The 13,371-nt window shown below is 42.3% G+C and overlaps 1 protein-coding gene across 2 annotated transcripts in view; it reads left to right on the plus strand.

Moving 5' to 3' along the window:
• Positions 1-13,371, plus strand: part of CREB3L2 (cAMP responsive element binding protein 3 like 2) — a 135,703-nt gene that overhangs the window by 71,190 nt on the left and 51,142 nt on the right. For both annotated transcript variants that reach the window (XM_017504296.2, XM_037729859.1), the window contains exon 2: positions 1,500-1,716. In XM_017504296.2, the coding sequence (XP_017359785.1) occupies positions 1,500-1,716 (217 nt within the window). The remainder of the gene's footprint in view (positions 1-1,499; positions 1,717-13,371) is intronic.

The following is a 13,371-nucleotide window of genomic DNA, read 5'->3' on the forward strand; positions in this document are numbered from 1 at the left end:
TCTTGAACTGTAGCCCAGTCTGGAGTGCAGTGGTGTGATCTCAGCTCACTGCCACCTCTGCCTTTCGGGTTCGAGTGATTCTTCTGCCTCAGCCTCCCAAGTAGCTGGAATTACAGGCACCTGCCACTTTGCCCAGATAATTTTTTTGGTATTTTTAGTAGAGATGGGGTTTCACTATGCTGGCCAGACTGGTCTCAAATTCCTGACCACGTGATCTGCCTACCTCAGCCTCCCAAAGTGCTGTGATTACAGGCATGAGCCACAGCTCCTGGCCCTATTTTATATTATTATTATTTCTAATATAATCAGTATTAGTGATGCTAAACCATGGGTGATTTTTTTCAGCTACAGACATTTGGGCAGTGTCTGGAAATAATTTTGGTTTCACAGCTGGGGGAGTGCTCTAGTGGGTGGAGGCCGGGAATGCTGCTAAATATCCTACAATGCACAAGACAGCGCCCCCACCCTGCCCTTCACAATGGATTAAATGTTATCAGTGCCAAGGTTGAGAAACCCTGCTCCAAAGATCCTCATACCATGAATATAGTCCTATCAAGGAGGGAGAGTGAATGGAGCTGCAGCGCATTTAGTGTGGGACAGTGTCACAAGGGATTGGGAATCCCAGGGAATTTATATGTGTTAGTGCTATTTCCTAGCTGTTTGGCTAGTCCAAACAGCTTCAATGACGGTCCAAAGCATGGTGGGGTCTGGAACGTTCATGATATTAGAGATAAAGGTTGGGAGGATATTAAGGAAAAACCAGAGCGGAACAAAGTGCAGGCCAAGGAAAAGCCACCTCTAGTGTTTCTGAGCATGGCACCTTAGTATAAACTACACCTTCATGCTATTAGAAGTGGAGGAGAGCTTATTTAAAAATATTAACATGATCAGTGCAAAATGTGGTAGGTCATGACAGCAAGGACCCCCAGTGAATCATGCCTCTGCCACTGTCCACATTCATCTGCATTGTGATGCTGCCATTCCTCTCATCAAGTGGTGGAGTCTGTTTTCCTGCCCCATGGATGTGGGCTGGCCTTGTCCCTTGCTTTGACCAAAAGAACGTGGAAGGTGTAATGGTATGTGATATCTGGGCCGTTCAGCTTTGGTTTTTCTCCCTCATGGAAGATTTCTGCCATCATGAGAGGAAGCCCAGCCCGATCTGCCCTTTGGAGAAAGAGGCCCAAGTGGCTAGGGGTCCCAGCCCAGCACAGTCCCAGCCAGCCTTCCCGCTGGTGTGCGTTGTCAGGGAACCCAGATGCAATCAGCTCACCCACCCAACCCAACCCACTGATGAGTGAGAAGTAATACATTAATGTTATGGTTACCTTCATCCACTAAACTTTGGGTGGTTTTCTATACAGCACAAGATAACTGGACATTGTCTAGGAGGAGCTTCATATCGAGCGGTGGATGAGGTATTTGCTGTAGAATATGTGCGTAGGGTAACTATCACATCATGGTTAAGAGAAACTGAGTTCTTCCTCCTTTGTCTCTTGTAGCACTTCTCAGAACTTCTGGATGAGTTTTCCCAGAACGTCTTGGGTCAGCTCCTGAATGACCCTTTCCTCTCAGAGAAGAGTGTGTCAATGGAGGTGGAACCTTCCCCGACGTCCCCGGCACCTCTCATCCAGGCTGAGCACAGCTACTCCCTGTGTGAGGAGGCTCGAGCCCAGTCGCCCTTCACCCACATTACCACCAGTGACAGCTTCAATGACGGTAAATTCAGAGCAGGAGGAAGCCTGGACCTTTGTGCCTTTGGTTCTGAGCTCTTGAGGGTGTGGGGTGTGAATTACATTAAAGAGGATGTCGGTACCCTCGTTAGTGAGATACCTGCAGTGTGTAAAGCCTGATGCTGGGGCTGTGGGGAAAAGCAAAAAGGCACAGGGCCCATCTTTCCACACCGCCCAGGTCCCCTGGGAACTTGCTGTAACTGAAGGATGGTCATTACTCTCTTTCACCCTGTGGCTTCAGCAGCAGAGCAGCCTTTTGCAAAATCGGCCAGCCTATGTGGCTGGTCATTCCTGCCAGTAGAGTAAGTCCATTATTTCAAGGGGTCATGGCATTTTTTTTCTGAGAAAGAATTTTTCCTACCATTCTTCTATAGGAGCTTCTTGGGCATCCAAGCATCCAACCCACTTCCAGCATGTTCCATTGACCCCATGTCCCCCATCCCAGATCACGGTGGACATTCCTAGGCTTTCTTGTTGGTTACCCTTTCATGCCCATCGTCAATGCCATGAGTGTGGTATTTGTTGAAGATTTAGTTTTTCTGGCCTTAGAGATGTTAAGATGTTTTGACCGTTACTCTACAGCTCTTAATTGGTAAAAGCTGTATCTTGTTCCAAATTCTCCAAGCCTTATACATCTTTTAAGTGTAATTTCTGCCTGCCTGCTTGCTTGCTTCCTTCCTTCCTTCCTTCCTTCCTTCCTTCCTTCCTTCCTTCCGTCCTCCCTTTTTCCTTCCTTCCTCCCCTCCCTCCCTCTCTTCTTTCTCTTTCTTTCTTTCCTTCCTTCTTTCCTTCTTTCCTTCCTTCCCTCCCTCTCTCCCTTCCTTTTTCTTTCTTTTCTTTATTCTTATCTGCTCTTTCTCTCTCTCCCTTCCTCCTTCCCTACCTCCCTTCCTTCCTTCCCCTTCCTACCTCCCTTTCTCTCTCTCTCTTCTTTCTTTTTCCCTTTCTCCTTTCTTTCCTTTCTTTCTTTTCCTTCCTTCCTTCCTTCTTTCCCTCCCTCCCTCCCTCCCTCCCTTCCTTCCTTCCTCCCTTCCTCCCTTCCGTCCCTCCTTCCTTCCTTCCTTTCTCCCTCCCTCCCTTCCTTCCTTCCCCCTCCTCCTTCCTTCCTTTCTTCCTTTCTCTCTTTCTTTCTCTTTTCTTCTTTTCCACTCTTTCTCTCTCTCCCTTCCTCTCTCCCTTCCTCTTTCCCTCCCTCCCTTCCTCTCTTGTCTCTCGTTCGTTCTTTCTGTCTTTCTCTCTTTTTCTTCTTTCTCTTTCTTTCTTTCCTTCCTTCCTTTCCTCCCTCCCTTCCTTCCTTTCTCTTTCCCTCTTTCTTTTCCACTCTCTGTCTCTCCCTTCTTCCTTCCCTCCCTCCCTACTCCTCCCTCCCTCCCTTCTTCCTTCCTTCCTTCTCTCTTTTCTTTCCTTTCCTCCCATCCTTCATTTTCTTTCTTTCCTTCCTTGTTCCCTTCTTTCATTTTTAGACAGGGTCTCACTCTGTCATCCAGACCAGAGTGCAGTGGTGTGATCTTGGCTCACTGTAGCCTTGACCTCCTGGGCTCTCACGCAGTCCTCCAGCCTCAGCCTCCCAAGTAGCTGGGATGACAGGCGTATGCCACCACACCGGGCTAATTTTTTATTTTTTTGTAGAGATTGGGGTCTCACTCTGTTGCCCAGGTTGGTTTCAAACTCCTGGGCTGAAGTGATCTTTCTGCCCTAGCCTCAACAAGTGCTGGGATTACAGGCATGAGCCACCATGCCCAGCTTTAAATTTAATTTTCTATGTTTTCTTAGAGGGATAACCAGCTATTTTAGTACTTTAAATTTTAAAAACGACGTTTCCTATTCCCAGTCCAGCATATGCCTTCTTCTTTACAGAAGGATGACATGGTGAGGAATGCTCACTAACTTGACCTTCTTGGGTTTTGACCCAAGTGTTCACCTCTTATCCTTATACCACTGTACATATGGCAGCATCTCCTGAAGGTGGCTGCCTACAGAGCAGGTCTCCTCGTGCTTTCCCTTGGTTAAAGGCAAATGCTTGTATCAACGCCCTGAATCAAACATTAGCTTTGTGTAGGAACCCCTCCTCCAATGGGATTTTCAGATCCATTACTAGTCTCTAAAAGAATCAACTCTGCGACCAGTAAAACATCTTATCTTGGGACAGAGAATGTTCTGGGTTTTAAAAATTTTATCTCAGATACACTCTTCCTTTGAATAGAACAACACTAATCAGCAGACCAAGAAGCGTGGCCTTATATCCTGTAAAAGGAATATCTTCGATCTGTTGGTGAATTCTTTGTTGGATGGACCTTGTTATAGCCTTAACCATATGCTCAGATTTTTTTTTCCTGCTGAGAGTTTAAGTGCATAATGCCTTAATCCTTCTTCTCTGTAGTTAGTCAACTTTCTCTACCTCAGATCTGGAGAATAGGGGGAGGGGAAGCCTTCTGGGAAGGAGGGTGTGTTAGTCCATTTTCATGCTGCTGATAAAGACGTACCCATAACTGGGTAATTTATAAAGAAAAAGAGGTTTAATGGATTCACAGTTCCACGTGGCTGGGGAGGCCTCACAATCATGGTGGAAGGTGAAAGACACATCTTACATGGCAGCAGGGGAATGAGAGCCAAGCAAAAAGGGAAACCCCTTGTAAAACCACCAGATCTTGTGAGATTTATTCACTACCAGGAGAACAGTGTGGGGGAAACTACCCCATGATTCAGTTATCTCCCACTGGGTCCCTCCCACAACATGTGGAAATTTTGGGAGCTACAGTTCAAGATGAGATTTGGGTGGGGACATAGTCAAACCATATCACAGGGGAAGAAACAGGACTAACATAATTCAGTGATACGGAGTTATTGTGAAGGTAAAATGAGATATGTTTAAAGAACTTAGGACAATGTCTACTGCATAGCATTTTAATTAACCAGTTTCTTCCAATCCATGGCATCCTTTTCCTTCGGTTTTTGTTGTTTGTTTTCTTCTTTTCCTCCTTTGCTTCTGTTTCTTCTCCCTTTCCTCTTCTCTCTCTCTCTTTTTTTTAAGATGGAGTTTTGCCTTTATTGCTCAGGCTGGAGTGCAATGGCACAATCTTGGCTCACTGCAACCTCTCCCTTCCAGGTTCAAGTGATTCTCCTGCCTCATCCTCCCAAGTAGCTGGGATTACAGGCATGTGCCAATAGACCTGGCTAATTTTGTATTTTTAGTAGAGACAGGGTTTCATCATGTTGGCCAGGCTGGTCTTGAACTCCCGACCTCAGATGATCCACCTCCTCAGCCTCCCAAAATGCTGCAATTACAGGTGTGAGCCACCATGCCTGGCCTTTTCCCCTTCTTTATATTGATACATAATAGATGTATTTTCAGGGCACATGTGATAATTTGATGCTTTCATATAATGTGCAAAGATCAAACCAAGGTCATTGGGATATCCATCACCATAAACATTTAATTTTATGCTAAGAATATCATAATTATTCTCTTCTAGCTATTCTGAAATGTACAATAGATTGATGTTGTACATCAATAGGATTACCTCTGGCCATCCTACTGATCTGTCAAATACTAGTCCTTATTTTTTCTAGCTGTATCCTTCTTCTATCTCCTTCTGCTCTTCCTTCAATTTCTTAATTAAATTACTTTCAGAACTGACCTCGGTTCAGATGATCTCTCTTGTGACTAAATTTATTTGTGATTTGTATCACTACATGGAGAAATATAGGAAGCCAGCTTCTTTCTGGGATTCAGCTTAGATAAATGCATGCAATTTTTGTCTTAGTTTTATTATGTTAAGAGTGGACTTTAACATCAGATGAGCAGTTGAGCTAAATGACTGTGAAGATTTCTCCCAATTCTGAGGTTCTGTGTGGGGATGGTTCTTTATCACATTTGTACTTGCCTTTGCTCATGGTGTTTCCCCATTCTTTCTTTATTGCTTTGCCTGTATTATTCCCACAATTCCTATGATGCCCCTATTCCAAGCTCTACTTCCTTCGTAGAAGTCATTCCCAATACTTCTTGTATTAGTTATCTATTGCTGTGCAACAAATCTCCCCCAAAATTAATGACTTAATAATATTTATTACTTCTCATGATTTCTGTGGATAAGCACTTCAGGGGTGGCTCACCTGTGTAGTTTTGGTTCAGGTCCCTCATGAGGCTGAAATCACATGTTGGCTTAGACTGCCATCATTAAAGACTTTTCCGGGGTTAGAGGATCTACTTCCAAGGTGGCTCACTGACACAGCTGGGAAATCAATGCTGGTGAACTGGCTGCTTTCCAGGTAGGTCCCTCTGCAGGGCTGCTTGAGTGTCACCACAACATGGCGACCGGCTTCCCCAAGAGTGAAAGCTGATCCACTATAATGTCGTTGTGACCCAGCCTTGAAAGCTATTCTGTTGGTCACACAGGGCAGGACTGATTCTTTGTGGTAGGGACCGTGCAAGGATATGAATACCAGGAGGCGAGGGCCACTGGGGGCCATCTTGGAAGCTGACTGCCAGACCTCTCCTCACAGTGATGTCTGTAAAATGATGGTTTTTAAAAAGTCTTTACTCCTTTATCCCATATTCTCAGTTCCTTACAGTGTTGCTGTTCATTCATTGAGTGCTTCTTGAGTTTATGCAAGGCGCTGAAGGAAACACCCGCTTATCTGCAGAGGATGTGCTCTGTCATTCCACACTCTACGTCCATGTATACACATTATGTAGCTCCCACTTGTAAGGCAGAACGTATGGTATTTTTCTTTCTGTGTCACTTAAGATAATGGTCTCCAGTTCCATCTACGTTGCTGCAAAAGACATGATTTCATTTTTTAATGGATTAATAGTATTCCATTGTATATACATACCACATTTTCTTTATCCAGTCATCTGTTGATGAAGCATTTAGGTTGGTTTCATATCTCCTCTCTTGTGGATAGTGCCACAATAAACATACCAGTACAGCTGTCTTTTTGATATAATGATTTCTTTTCCTTTGGGTAGATACCTAGTAGTGGGATTGCTGGATCAAATGGTTATTTTATTTTTAGTTCTTTGAGAAATCTCTATACAGATTTCCATAGAGATTGTACTAATTTGCATCCCCACCAACAGTGTATAAACTTTTGCTTTTTTCAGTATCCTCGCCAACATCTGTTATTTCTTGTCTTTTGAATAATAGCCATTCTGGCTGCTATAAGATGATATATCATTGCGGTTTTAATTTGCATTCCTCTGATGATTAGTGATGGTGAGCATTTTTTATATGCTGTTTGGCCATTTGTGTATCTTTAAAAAAAGGTCTATTTACATCCTCTGCCCTTTCTAATGGGCTTGTTTTTCTTGTTGTTGTTGAGTTGTTTGAGTTTCTTGTCAATTCTGGATGTTTGTTCCTTGTCAGATGCCTAGTTTGTGAATATTCTCTTCTGTTTTGAGGCTTGTCTGTTGACTCTGTTAATCATTTATTTTGCTGTGCAGAAAGCTTTTTAGTTTAAGGAAGTTCCATTCATCCATTTTCATTTTCATTACCTGTGCTTTTGAGGTTTCGTCTTGCATTTTTATGAGGGTTCTTTCCTTAAGCCACATGAACTAACCTCTACTAGCTTCCATTTTTCTTCTGCAGCTTCCTCACCTCTCTTAGCCTTGATTGAATTGAAGAGAGGTGGGGCATTGCTCTGTAATAGGCTTTGGTTTAAGGGAATGTTGTGGCCAGATCAGTCGTCTATCCACTAAAATTCTCCATATCAGCAGTAAGGCTGTTTGGCTTTCTTATCATTTGTGTGTTCACTGGAGTAGCACTTTAATGTCCTTCATGACTGGATGGATCTTCTATTTAGACCACTCAAACTTTCTCCATACCAGAAATCAGGCTGTTTTGTTTTCATTTCTTTCATGTATTTACCTGAATAGCACTTTTGATTTTCTTCAAGAACTTTTTCTTTATATTCACAATTTGACTAACTTTGGTACAGCAGGCCTAGCTTTCTGCCTGTCTTGGTTCTTGACTTGCCCCTTCCTCACTAAACTTAATCATTTTTGTCTTTTGATTTGAAGTCAGAAATATGTGCCTCTTCCTTTCACTTGAACACTTAGAGGCCTAATTTCAATATTGTTGTATCTCGGAGTAGGGAGGCTAAAAGGAGGGGGAGATGGGGGAATAGCTTGTTGATGGAGCAGTCAGAACACACATGAACATTTATTGATTGAGCTTGCTATTATATATAGGTGTGACTTGTGGTGTCCCAAAACAATTACAATAGTAACATCAAAGATAACTGATCACAGATTACCATAACAGATCTAATAATGAAAAAATTTGAAATAATGTGAGAATTACAGAGGCATGAAGGGAGCATGTGTTGTTGGAAAAAATGGTGCAGATAGATTTGCTCTATGAAGAGTTGTCACAAACCTTCAACTTGTAAAAAAAATGCACTATTTGCACAGCACAACAAAGTAAAGGGCAGTAAAATGAGGTATGCCTGTATATACATACATACCTGTGATAAAGTTTCTTTATAAATTAGTCATACTAAGAGATTAACAGCAGTAACTAATCATAAAATAGAACAATATTTTATGATTAATAGAACAATATTCTATTTTATGATTAGTTACTGCTGTTAATCTCTTAGTATGCCTAATTTATAAAGAAACTTTATCACAGGTATGTATGTATATACAATATAACAATATGCTGTATTAAAAGTTAAGTGAATGTGATCTCTCTCTCTCTCTCTCAAAATATTGTGCTGTAGTCACCCTTTGTCTTGGGATAATGTGAGAGATAAAATGCCTCAGTACTGAGATAAAACGAGGTGAATGATGTAGAGGTGAATGATGTAGGCCTTGTGACGTAGTGTTAGGCCATTACTGACCATCTGATGATGACAGAAGGAGGCTCCTCAACTTCCTGTAACCCTGGGTCATCCATCTATGATGACATTGATGGCTGAATGTCAGGAGCAGACAACATTGATGACTAATGGGTGGATAGTGTATACAGTATGGATACAGTAGACAAAGGGATAGCAGGAGATTTCATCATGCCACTGAGAGCAGCATGCAATTTACAATTTATGGATTATTTATTTTTTGAATTTTCCATTTAATATTTTTCTGGATCACAGGTAACCAAAGTTGTAGACAGCAAAAGCACGGATGGGAGAGACCACTGTACAAAGAAAAAAAAATTGTACGTTGCTTTCCCAGAACCTTCTGGGTAAGGAAGATTAGAAGTGTATACAACTGATTATGAAATGTGGAACACATGCTAACAGCAGTGGTTAAGGTTATGTGCTCTGCAGTTGTAGACCTCGTTTCAGATTCTGCTTGGCCACTGACTGGCTATGGGCAAATGACTTAACTTCTCCAAGCCACAGCTTTCGCATGTATAAAACCAGGACAATAGCATCTACTTTATGTCTTGTTGTGAGGATTAAGTATGATAATATATTACAATTTCTAGCCCAGGGCCTGACGGATGGTAAGGATATCATTCTTAGCTGCTGTTGCAATGATTATTATTTAGAACCAAGAGCAGCAAGAGGTCAAGAAGGCTTTGCAGAGGATTTCTCAATTCATCAGACCATGTTGTATTATGAAATACAATAGTGGATATTTACCTGTTCAACTTATTTGTGGATTCTTCTATTTTCATTAGTTCATTCTTTATATGTCAGAGTCAGTGAATTTACCTTAGATTATAATCCCTTAGAGGACAGAAACTAAGCACAAACCAGAAGCATCTGCTGTCTTAGGACCAATGAATGGGAATCGTTTGTTTTAGATAGTAGTTAAGATACTTATAAAGTACATACTCCAAGAAGTTCTATGGGAAGAAGATGTAAAAAGTTTCAAGAACTGTTAGTTAGGTTCATGAACTTTTGTTCACTATTAGATTCTTATTACAAAATCTCAAGTAGTTCCCCATTGTTCTCTAGAATGAAGCTGACGTCATAGGCATGGCTGAGGGCCCCTGTGGGCTGATCCTGCTTCTCTTCCCCACCCTATGTCCTGTCACCCACTGTCACCATGGCTCTAGCCTTGGATATTCTATTGCATGCCTTTTCTCAGACTCTTCTCTTCACTTGAAATGCCCTCTGCCTTCTCTGCACCCTCAACTTCCCTCTACTAGTCAAATTCCCACCTACCTCTCAAGATTCAACTCAGCATCACCCAACATGTAACTCTTCGTCTGGAAGTTGTCACATTTCACCATGTTTTCATAATACTTTTTTTGTCATGTGTATAGAGATTACTGTGTTACTGTTGTCCTTATATGGCAGGCATCCATTTGTTTTGTATGTTCTCATCTGTATTTTGAGCTGATTGAGGACAAGAACAATTGTGTATCCCTGACACCTGGCATTGTTCTTGGCACTTTGAAGGTACCTGACAAGCATATGTGTTATTGAATTAATTGAATTAATATGTTGTTGAGAGAGAAGGTGTGGAACACTGAGCCTATACCCTGACCTTTGGTGATGGCATCATGGAAGACACCTGCTCTGCCGCCCCATGCATGGCTTGCCCCATAGTGTCTCTGGCTGTGCACACACACTGGACAGCAGCAATTTGATCAGAATGGCTCTTGGCTTTCAGCAGTTGCTTTGTATAGGATCAAGCACAGTGCTTAATAAAAGTAGATATTGTATGAATGCTTTACGAGTCTTTAAAAAGGAATCCTATAGCTATTTATTGAGTTCCTGCCTTATAGCTGGCCATCAGGGTTACACAGAAAAAAAATCAGAAAGAGGGATAGGGTGTTATTTGGGGTTGAGGGAAGAGAGTTGAAATTTTAAATAGGATGGACAGGGAAGACCTTACCTCAAAGGTGACATTTGAGCAAAGACAAAGAACCAGGTGTGTGTCTCAGGAAGAGGCCCCTAGGCAGAGGAAACAGTGAGTGCAAAGGTCCTGTAGCAGAGGTGATAAGAAATGTAGTGATACCTGTGTTATAGTAACCCAGTCAGCGTCTATGGAGGAGTCAGGAATTTACCAGCCTTGCCGTTGTAGAATATTCAGGTGGGAGATGGCCCAAACGACCTATATAGACTAACTTCCCCCTTCAGTGAATTCCACATGCTTGTTGAATGCCTACTGTGTGTCAGGCCTACCCTACGTACTTATGGGACACAACAGTAAAACTTAGATCCTGCCTATAAGTGGCTTAGAGTCTAGTGAAAGTACCATGTACTCAAGTACCTTATGAGGCAGAACGTGAGCAGTGTCCCTAGAGAAAGTTGTAGAAGTTCTGAGGAAAGAGGGCCTGCCCAATGAACCTTCTAGGAAAAGTTGCATGAATGAGGCAGAATTTCAGTTGGGCCTGAGGGAGTTGCATGACGTTGGTACACTAAAGGGGCTTGGAGGGAAGCAGATGGAGAGTAGAGGGTGAGGACATCTAAAGCAAGATCCCACGTGAATTGATTATAAATAAGCAGATTACCAAAAGTTCAGGGCTCTTTCTCTTCCATGACAATACGACTTCTTTTCTTTTTTGGTTGTAATCAATTTAAACACAACATAAAGGAACTCATGGGCACCACCTATGTTAATAGCAATGTATGGTGCAAAATAATTAGTGCAACTTTTTCAGGAATCTCCCCCCCCCTTTTTTTTTTTAAATTTTACTTTATGTTCTGGGATACATGTGCTGAACGTGCAGGTTTGTTAACATAGGTATTTATGTGCCATGGTGGTTTGCTGCACCTATTAACCCTTCGTCTAGGTATTTGTCCTAATGCTCTCCCTCCCCTTCCCCCTACCCCTCACAGGCCCTGGTGTGTGATGTTCCCCTCTCTGTGTCCATGTGTTCTCATTGTTCACCTCCCACTTATGAGTGAAAACGTGTGGTGTTTGGTTTTTTTGTTTCTGTGTTAGTTTGCTGAGAATGATGGTTTCCAGCTTCATCCATGTCTCTGTAAAGGACATAAACTCATTCTTTTTTATGGCTGCATAGTATTCCATGGTGTATATGTGCCATATTTTCTTTATATCTCTCTTTGTTGAGCATTTGGGTTGGTTCCAAGTCTTCGCTATTGTAAATAGTGCTGCAGTAAACATACATGTATATGTGTCTTTATAGTAAAATGATTTACAGTCCTTTGAGTATATACCCAATAATGGGATTGCTGGGTCAAATTCTGGTTCTAGATCCTTGAGTAATCGCCACACTATCTTCCACAGTGGTTGAACTAATTTACACTCCCACCAACAGTGTAAAAGTGTTCCTATTTCTCCGTATCCTCGCCAGCATCTGTTGTCTCCAGACTTTTTAATGATCACCATTCTAAATGGCGTGAGATGTCCTTTTATCATGAGGCCAAAGCATTCACCATTCAGTTCCCCCAGCTGGGGCTTTGTTCTATTTACAGCTCTTGGGCTGTGACAGGCCGTGCTGATAATTTGCTGAGAACAGGTACAGTGGGTCAGATGTATTTTACAAAGGGCTTCTGATGCACAGTTCCTCTTTGTTGAAGTACCAATGTCTTCTCTGAGTAAAAGTCACTTACAACAAACATGGGATACTAGTCATTTTAGGTGTGTGAAATCAGAGTGAGGCAGTGCGGAAGGGTGGATGGGGAACTGGCCCAGCAAAGCGTTGTCTGGATCTTGGCTTCAATGATTTTCCTGAGTTGTGTGGATAGGCAAATGTTTGGGAACAGAATTATTTTATTCATGTGAACCCCAGTTTGCATCCCTCTTAAGGTGATGATGGGGTTGGAAATCAGTCCACCAATATTCTTCCCAAATCCAAGGGCTCTGTTAGAGCAGATAACCACCCTGATGGAGGATGGTTGCTTTTAGGCAGAACAGAAACATGTAGCAGGTACAGATAGCTGTTTACATTAAATTTAATGTTCTTTATCTGATACATGGTGATAATAGCCTAAGCAAAACTAGGAGTCCTTGGGTCCAGTGATGGATGGGGAATTAGTATTTCGTTATACCTGGGAAAGCCAGTGATTCAGCTGTCCTTGTCCAATTGTACTTAGATTAAATGCAGTTCTTCTGCAATTGCTTCTAAGCATAGAAAAAAGTGATGACACACAGTTAAGTGGAAACTCTCTCCTAACTTGCTAGAGTTTTTCTCCTTTTTTCTCCCTCTGCCTCCTGCTTCCCCTCTTCCTTCTCTTTCCCACCAGAACTCTTCTTTCTTTCCCTGTTCCTTCCTGGCTCTTTCCCTCCTAACTTTCCCTGCCTCCCTCTATCCCCTGCCTGAACCCCAGGGCAACTATAAAGGGCACACATAGATGTTCTCATCCTATCATTCTATCACAGACTTCAGATGGACTGTGGACCCCTAAAACCATACAGAAATCTGGGCTATCTACATTTGTTAATTTTTCCAGTGAGAGCTATACCATCTTTTTTTTAGGCTCTCAGAAGAGTTTGTGACCAAAAAAAGTTAAAAAATCACTGTTCTAAGATTCCATAGGAGTCTTCTATCTTAGGGGGACTTTGAATGTAGATTTCTGAAACACTAGAGCTAAGGAACTTTACATGGCCCAGCAACCACAGGAGCCAACCCTAGAAATATAGGTGCAGCCTTCAAAACCACGAAAAAAAAATCCCACAGCCAGCTCAGCCATTTCTCCCCGTGACTAAGGCTGTGAACCAGTTGCTAAGCAGCGTTTTCTGTTCTGTAAAAAAAGCAACAACAACAACAAC

The sequence above is a fragment of the Cebus imitator genome, unplaced genomic scaffold (genome assembly GCF_001604975.1).
Source record: "Cebus imitator isolate Cc_AM_T3 unplaced genomic scaffold, Cebus_imitator-1.0 Scaffold319, whole genome shotgun sequence".
NCBI classification, from domain to species: domain Eukaryota; kingdom Metazoa; phylum Chordata; class Mammalia; order Primates; family Cebidae; genus Cebus; species Cebus imitator.